This window comes from Stenella coeruleoalba (assembly GCF_951394435.1).
Source record: "Stenella coeruleoalba genome assembly, chromosome: 6".
NCBI lineage: Eukaryota > Metazoa > Chordata > Mammalia > Artiodactyla > Delphinidae > Stenella > Stenella coeruleoalba.
Genome location: NC_137151.1, coordinates 126,068,572 through 126,089,096, shown reverse-complemented (window position 1 = coordinate 126,089,096; position 20,525 = coordinate 126,068,572). Strand labels below are relative to the sequence as shown.

The window sequence follows — 20,525 nt, the reverse complement described above, 5'->3', positions numbered from 1 at the left end:
AAGATGAAGCCCCAAGACTTCATTGAAAGAAATCCATCCGCACCACGTAATGATCAGGGCCTTTGTCAGGTGGGCAGGGGCCTGGGCGCTGACCCTGGCTGGGCCGGAGAGGAGGTGCCGGGCCCTCACCTGCGGCTCAGCCTCTGTGTCCGGGGCCCCGAGCGTTCAGCGCTTGGAAGAGGTTGCCGTGGGAAGGAGTGTCTCACCCAGGCCCGGCCGACTCTGCTGCAGGTGGAAGGGCTTATTCCTCACAGCTTCCCAGACCCTCTCTAGGCTCGGGCACCCACAGGAAGGGCACGCGAGTCCCAGGTGTGTGCGGCCGAGGCACCAGCTGCCCTGCCCTGGGGATGGCAGCGCCCTTGACCTGGAGCCAGGGGCCCCTGCTCCCTGCCCCCCAGGCTCCCGCAGGAGACTCAGCCTCCGCAGAACCGACTCGTCACGTCTGTGTCTTCCTTCCTGCCCACGTTAGCTAGAGTTTAAAAAACATATCTGATGTGTGAGTAAATAAACCAACACGCAAACACGTTACCTGACAGGTTTGTGCCCCACACGGGTTTTTCTCTTGGAAGGGGAACAGCTACCTGGGCAGGTGTGCCATCCCCTGGGCTGAGCCCCCTGGCGTGTGTCCAAGAGCCTGGATTCTCCTCCCCTCACCCGTCCACGTGCCGTCCCTGTTAACGACTCCTGTCAAACACGCGGGGCTTCTCCTTCAGTTCAGCAAGAAATAAAGTCATAATTTGGAGGGACCTCTAATTCTAACACTTGCCACATTTGCTTTTGCTAATTGTTAGTGTAACTCAGCTGCAGTTGCAGTTAAAAAAAGAAGGGAACTAGGTAACCTTGACATCGTGACTCCTAGCATGGAGTATTTTGGAGCAATTGAGAAAAGGAATGACACCTCAGGAAGGGGTAGAAACGCAGGCGTGCTGTTTTCGGTGCACGCACTGTTCTTTCTCTGTTTAGTATTTTTTGGCATGTCTTCAAAAAAAAAAGCCCGAATGTGAGCTGGGTACGTTCTGTAATTAGTCAAGGAGAGATGGCAGGCTCTGGCTTTAGAGGCAGAGCACAGGGGCCCCCGGCTGCACGGCCACCCGGCCGCGATGGGGGGGTGACTCTGACCAAGGACGCCGGCCTTATTGCGGGCCTGATGTCTTCACAGGTAGACAGTGACACCATATGGAACGAGGTCCACTCGTCAGGGGCAGCCCGCCTGGCCGTGGGCTGCGTGGTGGAGCTGGTCTTCAAGGTGGCCACAGGGGAACTGAAGGTCAGTGCGGACCAGCGGGAGGGGTCCTGGGAGGACACAGCCCCGGGGGGTGGGGGGGTAGGAGGAGGTGGGGAGGGACAGCCCGCCCGCTTCGCTCCCCCTCTGGACAGGCACCTGGTGGCTGTGATGGGGAGTATGGGCGGACCCAGCTCTGTCATCACTGTTGAACCCAAGGGGACTTTTCCCACGCTTGTGAAAACACGTGTAATGATACAGCATTTCTCAAAGAATTCGATCTCGGGAACATGCTACGTTCTTACAGTGGCTGAAAAATCCCGAAGAGCTTTTGTCTTTATGAGTTGTGTCATCAGCCTTGACCACTCACTAGAGTTTAAAACGGAGGCTTTTAAAATATTTATTAATTTAAATATAATGATAAGAGCTTAGTCGCTCAGCTGGACTCTCACACCTGCTTCTGCTTCCGTGTCTGGTGACGTGTTGTTTTAGTTGAAGCACACGAAGAATATCTGGCCTCGCGCAGGTGCAGAACTCGGGAATGGGGAGTATTTTAAGAGCTTTTCCAGATAATTGTGGGCATTCTTCTTTGACGCTTTGCCAAAATTCAACAAGTGGCAGCTTCTTGAAGATGAGCTACAGTGTGGACCCTAGAACAGCGTCAGCGAGCTTGTCCTCCTGTGCGAGAAATTCCGTCAGCCTCGCACGTGGAGCCGCTCATTTATCCTGACGTTTGCACAGTGCGTGGTTGTTTGGAAATAGGGACTCACTGGATCACGTAGGTCTTCCAAATCTGGACACATTTTATTATACGGCGTCCAAAGCATCACCAATCTTTGAAACCATGAATGTCACCACCCATCTCATCAGGAAGGTCTTCTCAGTGCTGGGAAGAGCTGAGCCGAATACAAGTTGTCCAGAGTTCTCGGTTTCACGGGAAAGCTCAAATCCCACCCCTGACACAGCCACTGTCTGTCGTTTTCGTTGAGGTGACAGCCCCGCGGGTTATTTACACGCCTCCCCACCTCTTTGCACGGGTGTTAAAAAGACGTCGAGGTTTAATGAAATTGATAAGTTTTACTGCTTTTTCGGGGCACTGACACGGAGCTTCCTTTTCCCTGCAAACGTGTGTGCCCGGGCCTCCTCCTGCTACCGTACCCGAAGGCCACCCGCCATCGCTGCCCGCCGCCGGTCAGCTCTCAGCTCCGCGGGAAGGGCACAGAGCCTTGGGGTTGCTATGCAAAGGCCCCCGGGGCACGGGACCCCTGGGGCCCACATCCCCATGCAGAACCGCAGCGCTGGGTCCTGTGCAGGAGAGGGGAGATAGTTGGCAGCGCCAAGCGTGCCGAGGCGGGGCTCCCACTAAGTGTGCCCCCCCCGTCCCCCCCTGAGCTGGTCTCTGCAGCCGGCTGGGTACACTTCCCACGCCCGGTCAGCATGGTCCGCGACCCATGGGTCTCTGTTACAGACCTCGATCGCACGGCTTCCTGCGCTTGTGAGACCCGGGGTGCCGGTCTAAACCATTCTTATTATGGTGGCTGCAGGATGGTTTGCGGATGGTTCTTTTAAAGCATAAGTGACTCGGGTCCTAAGCAGGGGTGGGGACTGAAGCTCCTCTCCAGCCTCTGAGATTTTCTTTCTAAGCGTTAGTGATTGTTTTCTGCCTCGCTCAGTCCCCTGGGAACTGAGCTGCACTGACAGCAGAGAGATTCACGTTAAGGCCAAACTAGGGCACAGCATCTGTGCAGCGGCCGAGCCTTCTCCGTTTCATCTGCGTCCAGGGCTCCCGTCAAGCTGCTTCCTGGGGAGGCTGGTTACGATCAGAGGGGGGCCGCGGTGCCCCTTCCACTCCTACCCTGCTTCCCCAGCTGAGCAGCTCCCAGCCTTGCCAGCAGGCTGTCAAAGATAGAAAATCGGGGACGGACTCACCTTTTATCTTAGTAATTTGTGATAACCAGCAGGGCTCGTTCAGAGAAGGGACCTAGATGTCTTTGAAGTGCTCACAGCCAGCCCTGTATCCTGCCCTACGTCTGTGCGCCCGCAAGGCAGCTGGAAACCGTGTCCTCACGCACACTCTGCCTTTTCTCACTGACCTGAAACCAATCTTTTGTCCCCATGTCTCCTTTTTGGTGTCGCGCGTAGAATGGCTTTGCCGTGGTCCGCCCCCCAGGACACCATGCGGAGGAGAGCACGCCCATGTAAGTACACACACGGTCACTCTCGGGCAGGGGACTTGCGGCATTCTCGAGCCTGCCCGTGCACGGTCCCTGAGAGGCCGGTCCAACAGGGCGTAACCGTACGTGCAGCTCGAGTTGGTTAGGGTTGGTCCTGGTGAAGAGATGCGGGGGCGGCGCGTGGAGGTGTGCAGAATGGGAGGCCGTGTGTGCAGAAGCGAGTCCAGAGGAGTCGTCTCGTTGCCAGGCCTGGGAGAGGGAACTTCTGCTGCCCCAGAAGGAGTGCTCGTGGTGCTTCCTCGTTCTAGAGCTTTAACAGTCAGGCCTCAGGTCTGCTCGCAGGTGGCCTTCCAGCTGACCTGCTCACGGCTTGGCACCGCGAGGCTGAAGTCCCAAGGTCATGACCACAGGGGTCAGCTCTCTGGCCTGCGTTTCGGGTTGTAGACACCCCTGACTGTGCACATGAGAAGCTGGCCGAGGTGGCGGGGTTGACGTGCGATTCAGGGTCCATCCTGGTCGAGGAGAAGCCGCCCGGGGGCAGCCACAGGACTTGACCCGGGCAGTTGTGCACGGAGTGGACGCAGAAAACCCTCAGCGAGCGTGATGTCTGGGGCTCGCCCTCGGGCCCCGAGACAGCAGACACCGTGTCGTGGGTCGTCAGGACGAGGGGACGGGCTGTGGCTGGGGGAATGAGCACTGGTTTGTCGGCTGGTGAAGCACGGATGGTGCAGACAGAGCTGTGGGGAGAAGCAGGAAGCGCGGGGGCAGTGCTGGACCGGGAGCCTGGCTTTCAGCCAACGGGCGGCGGAGCCCTCGGCCGCCTCGAATCCCCAGTGAGGGCGTCGGGGCCGGGCTTCAGGAAGGGACCCTTCACCGTAAAGGGAGCTGTCGTCACCACCGTGCAGTCACTCCCTGGCCCAGAACAGTCCACGTGACCGAGGGGCGGGCGCTGATCGTAGCATTTCGCTGAGGTCACCTTTCTAATTCGACTCTGAGCTGTCAGATATTCTGAAGGGTGGGCGCAGATGGACCGAGATGGAATATGGAGGGACACGTCCGTGGAGGCTCTTAGAGACTGCATAGTTCGGTCCTGGGGCCAGCGCGGCCAGAGAGGCGGTGGCTGCTGGGACGCGAGGCTTCCCGCCGGGCAGCCTACAGCCCGAAAACAGACCCACCCGGGCTTCTCATTTTCTTTGATGATTCAGGCAAAGGGAAATTCAGGTTTAGGAGATTTTCATTTTCACTTGACTCACTTTCTCAGCTCGTTTTTCCCGTTCTCAGAGACTCTCTAGAATCACTGTTATACATCTTAGACTGTGGAAAGACGCGCAGTGAGAAAGTCAAATGAGTAACTTCCGTGTCTGTGGGCCTCGGTGCCTCTGACAGGTCGGTCAGTGCGTGTTCTGGGAGACGTCCTGGGGGCATAAAGTGAGATGGACTCTCTCACCCTGGGAGCGCTGGCGGCCTGGACCGTGTGTGTGTGTCAGTGATCAGCATCAGTTAACGTTTCCAAACCGCCGCCTTAGACCCTCGTGGGATTCTAGAATGTTCTATCGCACGTTGAATAAAAACTAATCAGAGCCCGGAATTTGTCTCTATTTCTCCTGATTCTCACCTGCCAGGGGGTTCTGCTACTTCAATTCCGTGGCTGTCGCAGCCAAGCTTCTCCAGCAGAGGTTGAGTGTGACCAAGACCCTCGTGGTGGACTGGGTGAGTGGCCCTTCCTTGTCTCCCCCGCAGACAGTGGGAGGCGGAGGCGAGCTTTTCCATCTCCACTGGCCATGGGATTTGGGGGCCTTACCTTTCTGGAAACTACCTCAAAGATGCAGAAAGGAAAAGCCCAAACCTGTTAGGAGTCTGTTTGACAGCTTCAGCCAGCCAATCCTGCCAATAACCCGGCTCCTGAAGGGTCTAGAAATAGGCCTGTGGTCGCGGGCAGCAGCCGAAGGGCAATCCTTGCAAACCTCGCTGGGAGGCGGGAGTGCGGGAAGGGGTGGAGCCTGGGCCTCGACAGGGATCAAGGGTGTGGCCCCCCCCCCCCCCCCCCCCCCCCCCCGCCCTCCACTGTCACTCCCGGCGTAAAGGCCCTCCCTGCTTCTGCAGAGGGGAGCCAGTTGACACTGGTTTAACCTCCTTCCCATTTTCCCTTGGGAGGGGCCACATCTGACAATCGCACTGCCTCAAAGGTAAACTCTATGAAAAACGCTATAGAATAACTGAACTCCAAAAATAGGTATACGGAGTCCTATGCTGGACATGGGGATTCTAGGGGTTCACTTTTTTCTTCCTTTTTAAGCCATATATGAAGGGGGCAGGGGGAACATTCTCTTTGGTATTTAAGATTTATTTCATCATTTTTTCTAGTTAAAAAGATCAGTTACATTGGGTGGGATTATCTTTTATGCTGCGAAGTCCTTCTCCTTTGGGAAAAGAAACACCAAAACACAGCCCAGGACACCCCCAAGCTCCGGGCGGCGGGCACTGGTCAAGGGGCCCTTGGGTGCCACGGCCGCACAGCGTGGACTGCGGAGCCCGGTGTTCACACAGCCAGTGCCTTGGCCCCAGGGGGCCCTTCCTTTAGCGCCCCTTGTGGAGCAGTCAGAGATGCTGGGCACGTATAGCAGCTGAGTGCTGGAGAAGGTGGGCGTGCCGGAAGCACTGCGGAAAGTGGGTGATCTGTCTGGTGCTGTCGCAGAACCGCGTGTAAGGGCTCCGCTGTCACGTGGAACAGCGCACAAGTGGTGCGTGAGTGCCAAGGCCCTGGTGTGCGCCCCTCGGCGGCGGTGGGCCTCAGTGGGACCCAGCTGGTTCCTCACTTGCAGCTGTCCCTCCACTTTTCTATGATGAGCACAGGTAGCTCTCATAAGTAGGGTAAGGATTCTAAGCAGTTCCCCGGGGTTTAAAATCACAGACTCGTGTGCGGCCCTCAAGTGTGCACGCTCTATGCAGCGGGCCACCCCGCTTGTGTGGTTTCAACACGTGGTCACTGTGATTTGGAGAAGCGGCTTGTCATTCCTGTTTGGGCCCTGGCACCCCCATCGCTCCACCCCGGGGACGGTCTCCCGTGTACCCCAGGGTCCGGTGCGGAGCAGGTGAACGGCCGTGGTCAGCGACCTCCCCGGCCCTCACCCGCCAGGCTGTGACAAGAAATTAATCAAATAACTTTGCCTGGAAAATCGCGGCCTCTGGGGAAGCTGAGACACCCGCCGAACCTGCCCCATGGGGTGCCGCGCGGGCGAGGAGGATGCCACCTGGGGCCTCTTCCTTCTCTTCCCAGGGCCCCAAGGGCCCCGAGCTACGGGGCTCATCAGCCAGGGCCTGAGGGCACCTGCGCTGAGTCAGCCCCCACCCCTGACCACCCCCCCGCCCTTCCAGGACGTGCACCATGGGAACGGGACCCAGCAGGCCTTCTACAGTGACCCCAGCGTGCTGTACATCTCGCTGCACCGCTACGATGACGGGAACTTCTTCCCGGGCAGCGGGGCACCTGACGAGGTGAGCGGGGCTCCATCCCGTGCTGGGCCTTGGAGGGGGCGTGAGAACAGGTGTGGCCACACCTGCAATGCAGAGCAAGGGCTCCCAGCGGCGATGGGGGGCAGCCGTCAGCCTCGATTCCATCACGTGTGCCCACGTGGGCTTTATCTTGTTCCAAGTAAAGATGGAAAACAGGAGAGCATTCTGGTTCTAATCCAAACAGACTGCAGGATTTAGGAACGGGTGAGAGTGGGGTGCCCTTGTCCTGCAGGAGACGCTGCTGTGTGCAGTCACAACGCATCTCCAAGCCACGCCTTTCGTCCTGTCCCTTGGGCGGGGGCCGTCCTCTCGCCTGTCCGGTGCCACACAGTGGGCCCCGGAGTGTCAGGATCCTGTGGGACACCCCGATGCCCCAGCAGAGCCCCACACTCTGAACAAAGAGGACCCGACAGTGGGGAATCCCACCCAAGGAAAAAGGATCGTCTGCCTCTGGGTCTCCTTCTGGGAAGGAAGTTGGGAAGGACAGCCTTGCTCGCAGGGCCCTGTGGGCGCACATTGCTGGCCCCTCCCCTGGGCAGGGCAGCCCCACACGCTGCACCCGTGGAGGGGGACGGGGGCCCTGCCTCTGAAAATGCTCCATCGTAGAAGGCAGTGTGTCGGGGCCTTGGGGACCCGGGCGGGCTAGGGGCGCACCGGCAGGGCCGCCGGGGTCATGGTCTGTGACGCTCATCTCTCTCCCCCATGCAGGTGGGCACGGGGCCCGGCGTGGGCTTCAACGTCAACATGGCTTTCACCGGCGGCCTTGACCCCCCCATGGGAGACGCAGAGTACTTGGCGGCCTTCAGGTAAGAGTCCCGGCTTCCTGCCCCATGGGGCATTTGGGGAACAATCGGGAATTCCCCGACGGTGGCTCCAGCTCTTGCGGGGTTTACTGTTTTCCTTTGACCTTCATCTTCCTTCGTGAGCAAGCCCCCAGCCGCCCCCCGCCCCCCTCCCGACACGGTCCCCGGGCAGGGCCCTCAGTGCCGTGAGCATGCGCCTGCAGGGACCAACCTTTCTGTCTCTGTGTTTTGGAGGAACGGGCTCTGGGGCTTCTCCCAGTTTGCTCTTTAAGCCAAAGGTGGCATCTTCAAGTCTGTCTTCTCACCTTCTGTCTGCAGTGTTCCTGTCTTGTGCATTAAATGAAAAACAGGAATCTGTCTCGCGTCTTAACAGTAAGAAAGTGATGGAGACCGAGGCAAGGTGTCAGAAAGTGTTAGGTTAATGAAAAGCGGGTGCTCGAATCTGAATGGGCTCATAATCTCCTAATTTTTCTTCCACAAAACCTTTTGTGAGATAATGGGAAACAGAAATAAATATCCCTCCTTTATCGACATAAAAATCGAGAGACGACTCCCCATTCATCCCGGTTCCTTCACGTTATGCGGGGCCGGTAGACTCCGGCTGCAGGGTGATGTTGTAAAACACAGTTTTTGCCTTTGTCGTCACATGGTGATTTCTGCTTTGATCTGGGCCGGATTGAAGGGATTCCTGTGGCCAGAAGTGGGTGCTCAGAGCATAGGTTTCCTTCTCCTGCTGGAGGAGGAGCAGGTGGCCTGCAGGTCAGCACCTGCCCGAGTGCGGGTCCCAGGGGCCCTCGGGAGGAGGGGAGCTCTGTTTGGTGGTGAAGCCGACAGACCTTCAGTCTTTGTTAAAAGCACCGTGTCTGCACCGGGCGTTGGAATCCCATGAAGCTTCCAGAGAACTTTTCTCCCTTTTCTCTTCGACTACGTGCTCTTCCTTTCCTGCATGCAGGCGTGTGTGGTGTGTGTATGTGTGATGCCCACGCCTCTGTGTGGACACGTGTGCGCCTGTGTTGTGTGTGTGTGTCTGTGGGTGCGTGTGCACGTGTGCGTGTAAGCACAAGTGTGTCGTGTCTGGCGGGTGAGATTCTAGCAGAGGACACACCCGTAAAAGTTTGGCCGAGGACCCTGCCTCGTGCTGGGGCACGGGGGGCAGCAAAGGTCATGGGTCACGTGACCCCTCGCAGCGTCTGCTTCCCTCATCTGGAAACTGGGTCCTGGTCCCCGGCCTCCGGGTGGGTGTCCGGGTCTGGTGAGGCAAAGGCCTGGCCCCAAGGGTGGCTCGGCCGACATGAGGCCTCTTCCCCAACCGCTTAGTTCATAGAAATAACGGCTCGACGATGAAACTGGTCTGTGCAAATGGGAGTCCATCACCTCCGTAGAAGGCCTGCCCCGGTCATCGCCTGGACCACTTTTTCCTCTGATCTCAGTGGTTTAATTTTGTTGTTTGTTCCTCCTCTTGATCAGACGTAATGTAATGTTGACATTTGCCCTCCCTTATTTAGGGGAGAAGGACTCCCCCAAACGGATACCACATCTGAAAGCTGCTCATGTACATAGTTAAGTATCAGCTTCAGGAAATCTGAACCCACCATCACTGGCCGGGGTTGTCACTGCCTGTCCTGAGATGCCCTCCGACCACCAGCATGTTGTCACCGCCCCCAGGAGAACCGGCCCTCTTAGGGGCTTCCTTAGAGGCAAAGGGTCTGGACTCCGCGTAGGATGCATAGATAGAGCCCGAGAGAACTCTGGGGCCTCGGGGGACCCGGTGTCGCTGAATTCTGGTGAAGGCAGAGAAGGAGGGGCTTTCTTTAAACTGTGGATTAAAGCGATAAAAACGGTGGTTCTGTCTTCCTTCAGGCCAGGTTCCGACTGGATCGGCTCCCAGGGCCTGTCTCAGTGTGCCCTGGGCACTCTGATCGGGGTGGAAAGGCCCGCACCCGGCCCAGCGGGCAGGCGAGGCGGGTCCTGGAGTCCCCCCACCCCGCCACCCCCGCCAGCTTTGAGATGGACCTTTCACTCTGAGTCCCTGTTGACATTCCGTTTTAGTCTTCTGCCAGGCATGTACACGATGACGCCCTATCGAATGAACTTTGTAAAGCTCAGATAGCCTCTTTGAAAAGGAAAATTGTTTCAGGATTTTTTTTTTTATTGATTTTAATGTAAAGTAGCACTTTGAAGTTTACGATTTATGGTTCCCTGGGCATCGATCGGATGGGGGAAGGAGGGTCAGGATCGTTTTCCCTCCTTCTGCCCCGCTCCCCGGGGGCCCCAGGCCATGCGTGCCTTCATGCTTTCGAGGCAGCACCTTGTGCTCAGACCCACGCCTGCCTCGTTGCATTTCAGGAGATCAAGCCCGAGATGAAGAAGAGATAAGAAAATTGCCCCTAATGAAATCCAGAGGCAGCCGCACTTTCTCCTGGGCTTGGAGACTTGTAGGAGAAAAGGGAACCTTAATTCAAACCAGCCAGGCCAGCGGCTTTGAAGTTTGCTGAGCAGGGCTGAGGCCTCCGGGCCAGGAGATAATGATGCACTTTTCTTAACCCCTCACTTACCTGCCGCCCGGCAGTGCAGAGATGGAGCTGGGATTGTTCGTGCTCTTAGGTCGTAGTTTGGGTTTAAATGCGATATCATAAAGGTTATCAGAGATGGCGGTGAAGCTGGATATTCGAGAGTGGAAGCTTTAATCTCTTAGTGAGTGCGAGTCGCCTTTAAACTGAGCAGCTGGGCAGGTTCATTTCACTTACCCTGACCTTTCCAGCCTGGCACGAAGGTCGAGGCTCTTTTGTTTCTTGCGTAAGGTGTGTTTTGGGTTTTTTAACAGTTTTTTTTTCTGTTGTGCTAAAATGTATATAAAACATACTGTTTGAACCACATGCGAGTGTACAGTGTGGTGGCGCTGGCTGCATTCACGATGGCGCACCTGTTCCAGAAATGTTGTGCCCCGAGGGCCCAGCGCTCGCTGCTGTGAAGATATTGACTTGAAAACTGCTAGAGGCAATTCTGTATCTCTTTAAGGGCATCCACATCCTTTCCTATGTAGAGAGTTTGTCTGAGGACATTCTGCAGTGATTTTAGAAGCAAAAAAATATTAGCTAAAAACTCAGAGTTTCGCAATCCCGTGTTCAGCAAGCCGTCACTGTACCTGCATAACAGGGGGCACACGCGGTACCGTCCTCGTGGGTGGCAGGGCCCCGAGCAGGTGAGGCGGGCATGTGATGATGGAGGGGGACTCACACCTGCCCGCAGGTGAGGGAGCTTCCCGGCCAGGCCCCGGAGGAAGAGCCGGCATGGGGTGTCGGGGAGGGTGACGTGCCCGCAGGAGCAGGCCTGACGGTGGAACCCGCCTGTCTGACCCCGACGGTTCTGGAGCCTTCGAGGGCCTGGCCAGCACGGTCACCAGCAGTCTCGCAGCAGCTCGGTGACAGGCTTGGTCCTGGGAGTGGGGGGACCACGCTGGGTCGCCTAGGCGAGCCCAGGAAGGTTGAGGGCACCTGGCCGGGACGGGGAGTAGGGCGGGGGGTCCAGCAAGGTCTCAGGGCACTGGTGTGGGAGGAGGGTGGGCACGCCAGGAGGAGCGGGCTCCGGGTGGGGCTCGGGCCCCTCAGCCTTAGCAGATTTTCACGCAGAAAGCCGGAACGTGTTCCCAGTGTGGCAGCTGGGCGACCACTGGCACCCCAGGAAGGACAGCCTTGGGGGGGGATGGGGCGGGGACAGAATGTGCTGGGTGCGGGAGCGAAAGTGTTGTGGGGAGAAGAGACAGCGAAGACTGCGGTTCCGAGCACCTGGTTGGGGAACAGGAGCTGGGGGTGCAGGCGGGCAGGTGAGCATCCCCGTGGGGCGGCGGGAGAGGTCCGGGAGGTGCCTGGTGGGCCGCCCCCCGTCGAGGTCCCGCCTGGCCCTGCAGAGACCCGCTCCTCAGGCTGGGTGGGTCGCAGGCCCCTCGGCAGGCTCACCACCTCTGGCATTCGTTCCCGGGGCACGCAAAGGGAAGGGGTGCCGAGTGCTGGGGGACTAAGGGAGCAGTGGGGGGGGCTGCGTGCTCTGAGAGCCTCCGTGCCACCTGTGTGAAGGCCCGAGGATGGTGCCTGGCGGTGGTGGGAGGCTGGGCGGGCACGGGGCCTCCTGGGGGGTGACGGGAGGGACCTGGAGTGCAGGGGCGGGAGGGGGCAAGGGTACGTTAGGGTCTGGAGTAGGCATGCACCGACCCCCCCTTCCAGGAGGCTGCAGGGGCAGGGGGAGGAGCGTTCCCACCTCAGCAGGTGGAGGCGGGGCGAGCCAAGGGCGAGGAGACCCGCGGCCTGTGGGGCAGCAGCTCCGGAGTGGGAGGGGGGCCGTGGGCAAGGGCGGCCGGGCCTAGAGGGGCAGGAGCGGGACGGCGTCCACTGTGGACGGGTTTCAGCCTGCCCGCCAGGTCCAGCTCTGTCCCGACGTCCGGGCGGCCAGGCCGGGGCCGCTGAGTTTCCGTCATCACCGTCTTTGTTCTGATTCTGACTCGCAGCAGAGTTCAGCTGCTGGACGCGCAGGTGCTCCAGACCCTCGCCGGGCGGTCCTGGTGGAGGGGGGTCTTGAAGGGACGCGGGGGACCCCAAAGCAGGGAGGCTCAGAGGCCACGCCCACCGTGCAGGTGTGCGGAGATCCCAGATCCCAGAGGGAACGCACCTGCCCTCGCCGTGGCCCTCAAAGCAAGAACCTGCGCAACGTACAACAAGAGGAAGTTCTCAACGATGAGAATGCTGTGATTACTGCAACGGTGTTGTCAGGCACCACCCAGGCCACAGCCTCCTGTAAAGCCACAGCTGGTAGCCTCTGCCTGGTGCTTCCAGCTCACGGGCGCTCTCCCGGCTGGGGATGCTTAACTGCGAGACCAGCCAAAAGCACGGCAGTGAGGGAGGAGGCCTGTGCGGGTGAAGCTTCCAGGGGCCAGTGTGTGTGGACCATGCCTCCGGGGCACTTGGAGGGGCAGCAGGGACCCAGGGGCAGCGACCCGGCCTGAACCCCGGCTCCGGCGGAGGCCCCGGCGTGGGTGAGCACAGCCCCCAAAGACGGCGCCTCAGCCCGCTGGCCACGCCAGTCTGTGTGCCCCCCGTGCGTGCGGACCACAGGTGCGGTGGGTTTTGTGCAGGGCCCTGGTTGGGGGATGAATCGAAAGTTCCTTTCTTTCTAGAAGTTGAAGCAGATTATTGAATCAGCTCTTGCGTTTAGACTCCACTGTGAGTTTTGGAGACGGCGCGTTGGTACGCCCCGTAATCTGATCACCTGAGGTTATAGGGTGGCTTGTAAGAAACGATTCTGGGAGCTGTAAGCGCCCCATAGCACCACCTGGCACTGCCACCTTCCCGGAGCGGGAACTGGCTCGTCAGAGACATCCGCCCCATTGCCCAGCCTGCCCCTCAGCGGACGCCCAGCCCAGCTTTTCCCCGTGGCAACGTGGCCGCAGGTGTGGCCCGGCCGGCGAGCTAAGGACAGAGGGGCGGGCACAGTGTGGTGTCCGGAGCAGAGGCCCCAGGATTGGGCCCAGAGGAGGCCTCAGGAGGGCGACGGGCAGCTGCACATGTGGGTTGCACGGCTCTGCCCACCTGAGCTCCACCCCCGGCATGAGCCCCAGGGGTGCAGAGGCTCTGGGGCACACGCTGCTCGTCCCTACAACCATCTCCTCCCCGCTTTCCCACTCGGAGGGCTGCACCCGGCCACCTCTTCTCTCGGGGGTTGGCGCATTCGCCTCCTTGTGAGCGGACGATCAGTGGTCTGCTACCCAGGGAAGCTCCCAGCCCACCCCTCTCTGCCCTCGGTTGCCCTGCAGAAGGCCACAGGGGACCCCATGGACACACTCACCTTAAAGCAGTGGTTTGAGAGAAGGCCTCCAGCAAATACTCACATCTTATTATTTTCAGGCTAAGCTGTCCCTTAGAATGTCATTCTAGAAATAAAATGTAAGGCCAGTTTCCCATTTCTTCTGCAGAGCCTAGTAATTGGTGGTGCGCTTTCAGCTTCCCTCCGGCACGAGGGTCCTGGGTGGGGCGGTGCTGCAGGGTTTAGAAGGCAGGCCGGTGGGATTGTCCGGAGGGCCGCCGTCAGCCCTCTTCTCACCTGCAAGGAGGCCAAGCCCCGTCGAGGGGAGGTGACATTTGTCGGGGCTCAGGGCTTACTGAAAGTCAGTGCTGGAGACCCACTCGGCACACGCCTGGCGTACAGCACCATTTCAGATTTTCTTACTTCAGCAGGTGTTTGGGATTACAACCTAGAGGGTCCCAAATCAGGAACAGGCAGTGAGTATGCGTGTACACGCACATCAGCTGTCTCAGCTGCTTACACTCGTGCCTGACGATGTACCCACACCTGCCACCCTGCACGCACACACACACACACACACCCCCTACCACACACCCACACATGGGATCAACTGCGCTTTACAGTTCGTTATGATTGGCTTTGGGGTGAAGCCACACACCAAGCACAGACACCAGAGACCCTCTTGGTATTAACTTCCTTTAATGATGATTCTAACAGGGCTGTTTTTTTAATTTTGTGGGGGGATTAGAAATGCAATAGCTCAGCGATACTTCAAAGCAGAGAACTAAAGCCCCCCCAACGTGAACTTGCTTCAAAACGGCTGCCGGAGCTCTTGGTGAATGAGCTGGTGTCTGCATTGAGATGTCTGCGGTTTTCACTGAAAAATGGTCTTGGCTTTCAAATCCATACCGAGACCACGGCTGAAACTGGCCTCTGGCCTGAAGACAAAGTTTATGTGACAAGAACTTCGTTAAAATAATTGAAAACCAGCCTCCCTGGAATGATGGAGGTCCTTGTGGAGGAGCCCCGCCAGGTCCTCACGGTGGCCCGTACCTTTGGGAAGACAGACCACATCTGCTGGGCGTGGAGATGAAAGAGGACAGTTCTCCCTGGATCCCCGAGGCATCCTCTCCCTCCTCCCTGCCTGGACCAGGAATTTCCCCACTTCCGGCCCCCGTGGCAGGGTTGTTAACACGTACTCCAGGCCTGCTCTGACCCAGATGCTGTGTTTAAAAGACGGCGCTCTTCTCTACTTCGTGTTTACAGATGCTGGGAACGTTTGTGACAGCGTCCCAGTGGCACAGAGAAACATTAAAAGCTGGGGCTGTTGTCATGCGTGGTAGAACTTTACCAGAGTTGTAATGACAGGAGTCTGGAGCGAGGTTGGCAAACTGCGGCCCATGGGCCGAGTCCCAGCATGTGGTTTTTGTTTTTGCAGTACGCGGGCCTCTCACTGTTGTGGCCTCTCCCGTTGCGGAGCACAGGCTCCGGACGCACAGGCTCAGCGGCCATGGCTCACGGGCCCAGCCGCCCTGCAGCATGTGGGATCTTCCCAGACCGGGGCACGAACCCGTGTCCCCTGCATCGGCAGGCGGACTCTCAACCACCCAGCATGTGTTTTTTAAGTAAAGTTTTATTGGAACACAGCCACGGCGATGTGCTCACGCATCATGTGAGGCTGCTTTCCCGTGACAAGGGTGGTGTTGAGACCACGTGGCCCAAAGACGGAAATATTCTCTAGCTCTTGGCAGGAACGCTTTCCAGCCCCTGGTCTAGAGTCACACGCCGTGTCCCTGGGCCCCCAAAGCGGGGTGTGGTCCCTGAGGCACAGAGCCTGGGTCGTTTGAAGCTGCTTTTATCGGCTGTGCAGAGACAGTTCCGGAGGGAACTGAACTGGGTGCAGCCTCAGAAGAAAGAAAAATAAAAGCAGGGAGATGTCGAAAGGCCCACCTGGGCCGTGGCTCCCTGCTTCCGGAGATGGGTTTCTTGGTGGGCAAAGTGCCAGGCGTGCGGTCGGCGCGGGTCTTCATGGCAGAGACTCGACCAGCGCCTGACCCACCCCGCAGGACAGACGCTCCCTGGGAGGCACCCCTGGGGTCTCCCAGCGCCAGGTGGTGCATGGTCCCTGGAGCCGGGCCGGGGCGTCCTGGCTCCGCACCACGGATCCTGCAGAGAAGGACGGCTGGGTTTTCACCTGTGTGTGGCTCTCTGGGGCTCTCGGCCCTTCCACCACCTGAAATCAGAGCAATTCCTCAACAGGGTTGCATTCAGAGTACTTCCTGGATGGAGAAACATTCAGTCTTTTGAGCATTTTGTTTCTTCGGTCAAAGTTGTCTTCTGGGGTTGACTTTGCCAGCGTAAGTGGCAGCCTCACCCTTTAGTAAAAGCTGAACAAGAACCCATGGGAGCTTTCACGGGCCGCCTTGCACCCTGTGGCCGTGGCGCTGTCTGGAGTTCGGCACATGGCAGGGGACCGTCAGCCGTGCCCAGTGCGCTGACGCCCTCCCACGCGGGCCTCTGAAGACCTGGGGTGGGAGGGGGCCTCAGAGGTGACGAGCTGGGCTCACGTGCCGGGGAAGCTGCGGGACGAGGGCGGCCCCTCTGTGCAGTGGCTCAGGGCAGCAGGCAGGGCTTTCCGACACGCAGTGCGACGCCCAGGCTCCTCCGGCCAGGGATGGGGGGCCGAGTCGACAGAGGCTGCCAGCGCCGGCAGCCACGTGGCCCCTGCTTGGCCTGCCCTGGAGCCCCGGCCCCGTGCCGTGATCTGCCCACCCCACCCGCATGGGGCAGGAAGGAGACGGGAAGTCAGGGATGGTTTTCCAGACGCAGTGAAGCCGGCTCAGGGCACGGACACGAGCGCTTGACTTGCCGTGGGTCTCTCCAGTCTCAGCCAAAGCGTGATTTACAGAACAAGCCGGTGCAGTTAGGCTGCGAGCTGGGGGCGCAGGGGCATCGTGTTAACAACGCTTTCCCCCCCGCCTTTCAGGTAGACCCTTCCGCTTGTTTCCCGAATGTAACTTAACCACTGAGCTTCTCTGTGTTTAGATTTCTAATCGGTCAGTCCTCTTAAGTTTGGTCATCGGTTTTCCCTTTAGAGATTCTGTGTTAGATTTCTTTTAATTAGCCTAACACGTCCCCCTGGCCCACGAGCAGTGGGTCTTTGGTCAGTCGTCCGTAGCCGCGGTGTGGCCTGGTGGGGGGGAGGGGGCAGTGGAAGGAGAGCCCCCGCTCAGCCACGCAGCCCTGCGTCCCCGGTGCTGGGCGGTGACCTCGAGGCCCTGACGGCTGGCCTTGGTGGCCGTCCAGTCCCCTCCCCAGCTGCGTCCTCAGCTGACGCTGTGTCACCTCCTCCCGCCCTTCGCAGAACTGTGGTCATGCCGATCGCCAATGAGTTTGCCCCAGATGTGGTGCTGGTGTCGTCGGGCTTCGACGCCGTGGAGGGCCACCCCACACCCCTCGGAGGCTACAACCTCTCCGCCAAATGTAAGTCGGGTTTGCGGGTGACCAAGAGCATGGGGCGGGGGGTGCTGGTGTTTTGGGGATCAGACGTCAGAGGCGCTGGGCACGCCAGGCTTCCTCTTTAGTGGCAGCGGAAGGAAACTCCATGTTACATCTCACCAAAAGCACGACGCCGGCGCCCCCACAGAACGCGGAGTGAACAGCCCACGTAGACCGGGAAGCCGCCGCGGGGGGCTCTGCCCAGAGGTCGTGCTGGCGTGAGGTTGTACAGCCCGCCAGCGCGGGGCCCGCGTGCTGGCGCTGTCAGCCGGCGGCCGGGTCCACAGCGCTCCTGAGAGACCTGTCCTCCCACGTGGGGTGGGGGGGGGGGGTGGGAAGGGAGACCCTCAAACCCGGGAAGACGCGCGTAGCCGGCAGCCCGTTTACTTCGGAGTCGGAGGGGCGGAGGGCCTCTGCTTCTGCTCCGTCACAGCAAATTGTGAAGAAATGGAAGCTCCGCCCCTGCCGGCCCCCCGGGGGTCGCAGTGGTCCAGGTGCCTGGGGCTCTTCCGGGGCTCCTAGACGCGGCGCTGGTGACTCACGCGAGGCCCGGGGGGCCCTGTGCTGGCCGTCAGTGCAGATGGTGAAGGAGAGCCTGTCCCTCACCCAGCAAGGGGAGAGCGTGGGTCCGTGGAGGAGAACGACGGAAACAAAGGGCAGCCTCTCGGAGTCCACCGCCCGGGGGTGGGGGGGCGAGGGGCTGACGAGGTGACCGGGCCGAGGGCAGAAGTACCAGGGAGCAGAGCCCGACGTCGGGCCCGCTCTGCCACCGGCCAGCCTGTGACGGGGCTAGTCCCGCAGCCTCGTTCTCCCTGGCTCCCTAGTAAACGTCAGACTGTTCTGGCCGAGGGTGGTAACATCGTTACCCATCGGGCGTTTTCTGCCGGGGGAGGATGACGTGGGCGCGGTGGAAGGACTGCGGCTATCGATGAAAGCCAGGTGTCCCAGACACGGATGTACGAGAGCCCTGGAGGGGCACACGTGGTGCTGATGTGAGAGCTGGTGCTCACTCACACGCGTGTGCTGGCACGTCGGCTGCCCAGAAGCCCCCGGGCTCCGGGGTGGACGTGGCCGTGCCTAGCAGCTGCCTGCTCTGCTCTTGCCTCCTGGCCTCCGCGGTTCCAGCAGGAGAGAGAGGAGGGGCTCCCCCCGGGGTCCTCCCCGCCCCCAAACGGGATGGTTTGCGGCATCGTGAAATCAAAGCTCCGAAATCGTAATTCCTATTCCCAAGGAGATCAGAAAGAATCCCGAACCCAAATTCTTCAATGAATGGATTACAGTCCGGCCTGGCTTCTATCAGGTGTCTCCGTGTGCCAGCCCCTGGGTCTCTGCAGCGTGATGTGATGCACTCCTGGACGCTTTGATCCACTGCCAGGTGTCGGCGCCACGGCCCGGCCTTGCCCTCGACTTGGATCCCGTTTCCCTTGCAGGTTTCGGGTACCTGACGAAGCAGCTGATGGGCTTGGCTGGCGGCCGGATCGTTCTGGCGCTGGAGGGGGGCCACGACCTCACAGCCATTTGCGACGCCTCGGAAGCCTGCGTCTCTGCTTTGCTGGGAAACGAGGTAGGAGAACAGGAGACGGCGGCTCGGGGCCCACGCAGCTCAGGGCCGGGGCTGCTCTGCTCAGCTGTCCCCGCGGTGTTCGCGCTCTCTGCCGCCCACACCTAGGAGGACTGTCACGCGCCTGGCCAGGCCATCCAGTTGTGGCCGGAAGGAGGTGGGGAGAAAGACAGGACCCGTTTCAAAGGCAGAGCCCATTTCTCTTGGGAAGACGGTGCAGGATCTGCCTTTCAAAGGCACTCGGCTTCACGTGTGGGTTACGGGGAGAACGCCTTCACTGGTGTCCTGCTCGTGGACGGACGGGTCTCTGGGGCGTTCTGAGGCAAGTTCTGGGGTGGAGTCACCACGCCATCTCGGGGGCCGGGGCCTGGGGCCCCGATTCACTGTGGCTCTCCTGCTGCTCTGACCCTCGGGAGACGCCCAGGGCTGGGCTCGGCACTGTGGCCTGACGGCCCGGGCTCAGGGGGTCGGGTCTGGACCAGGAGGGAGCACTTCTCAGGGTTCGAGGGGGGCCGGGCCACTGGGAGCATTCCAGCCCAGAGCGCCGTGCGGTCCAGCCGGGGCTTCTCACGCCCACCGGTACTCCTGGTGGAGGAAGCCTCCCAGCCGCGGGCAGACGGGACAGGGCGGGCGAGGTGCTGCCGGGGTTGCTGCTGGGAACCTGAAGTTCGTGACGGGCCTGATTTGTAGGTCCCACCTTGAATTTCAGAAATGTGCTCTTCCTGAAACTTTAAATCCATCCATGGCCTTTGGACGTGGGGTCATATACCAACCTCCTGACCCCATCAAAGGAGCCTGGGAGGTTCCCGCCCGCCCGCCCACGGCGTGGCTTTCTCTTGCTGCGTGCTGTGGTGTCACCATGAAGGTCCAAGGAGAGAGCCGCTGGTGTTCGGGCAGCGCGGGCCAAGTGCCCTGGGTCACCGGCCCAGCCTGCAGCAGGGAGGTGCCCGGGGCCCAAGCTCTCCAGACACAGAGGGCCTCGTGGGGGGCTCCGGGCCCACGCGGGGACACCCAGAGACAGCTGTGAGCCCTGCTCTCGTGCCACCCCTGGGACTCACCTCCCTCACCCCATCAGGCGAAGCGGGGCTTCTCCAGGTTTGCAAAGCGCAAGGACGCTCTCCCAGCAGGGTCAGGGTTACCTGGTGCCCAGTGAGGGTGGCCGAGTCCAGCCGTAGGACGGGTGTGTGCTTTCTGGAACAGCACCGCCGATGGCCGAGCTCAGGGGCGGACGGGGAGGGCTGGACCCCCGGCACGGAGGCCGAGAGTAGGACCCGCGGCCAGAGTCGCAGGCCCGGCTCCCTGTGAGGCACTGCCTGTGCGGCCACCTGCCCGTGGCTGTCCACAGCCTGGGCTCATGATGAAAGAGGACAAGGCATTAAAACAACAAACGAACAAACAACCACAAGATCCAAGCACTGTGAACACAGGAGCTTCCTGATGCCCGAGCCCCATAGTGAGAGCCCGGCCATCAGCGCTGGACAAGTGGGGACACGGGCCGGAGCTCACGGGCTCCCTGGCCGTCCACGAGGACAGGCCGCTGGCTGGCAACGGGGGTGTGGGCAGTGGGCTCCGGTGGGCGGGCACCCGGGATGGCTCCGTTTTCCCCTGACAGCCTTTGTGTGTCATGGATGGTGTTCATTTTAATCTAAGTCACAGGTCCTGGATCCAAGGTCCTGGTGGCATCTCTCCTTCCCGGTCGGCTGGTTAGCCACACGCGTGAATATTCCCCAGCAAATACCCGTTTGCTTCCCAAAGCGTCCACGGCTTTTCACCTTCCCTCTCGTCGTTTAAAGCAGTCTCCCCCGTAAATTTTACCAGTAGAAGGCAGCTGGTTTATATATTCAAACCATCCTGAAGCCTTCTGATTTTTAGAGCCAGTTATTTTATAATAACAATAGAGAACCCGGCTTTCAACTAGGCCTGTTCCTGCACTTCTAGCAAGAAAATGTTCTTTTACTGAA

General features: G+C 59.7%; 1 protein-coding gene across 1 annotated transcript in view; it reads left to right on the top strand.

Moving 5' to 3' along the window:
- Positions 1-20,525, top strand: part of HDAC4 (histone deacetylase 4) — a 286,639-nt gene that overhangs the window by 251,196 nt on the left and 14,918 nt on the right. The window contains exons 18-24 of the mRNA XM_079924568.1: positions 1,160-1,267; positions 3,365-3,420; positions 5,019-5,106; positions 6,772-6,891; positions 7,618-7,715; positions 16,870-16,988; positions 18,434-18,567. Of these exons, the coding sequence (XP_079780694.1) occupies positions 1,160-1,267; positions 3,365-3,420; positions 5,019-5,106; positions 6,772-6,891; positions 7,618-7,715; positions 16,870-16,988; positions 18,434-18,567 (723 nt within the window). The remainder of the gene's footprint in view (positions 1-1,159; positions 1,268-3,364; positions 3,421-5,018; positions 5,107-6,771; positions 6,892-7,617; positions 7,716-16,869; positions 16,989-18,433; positions 18,568-20,525) is intronic.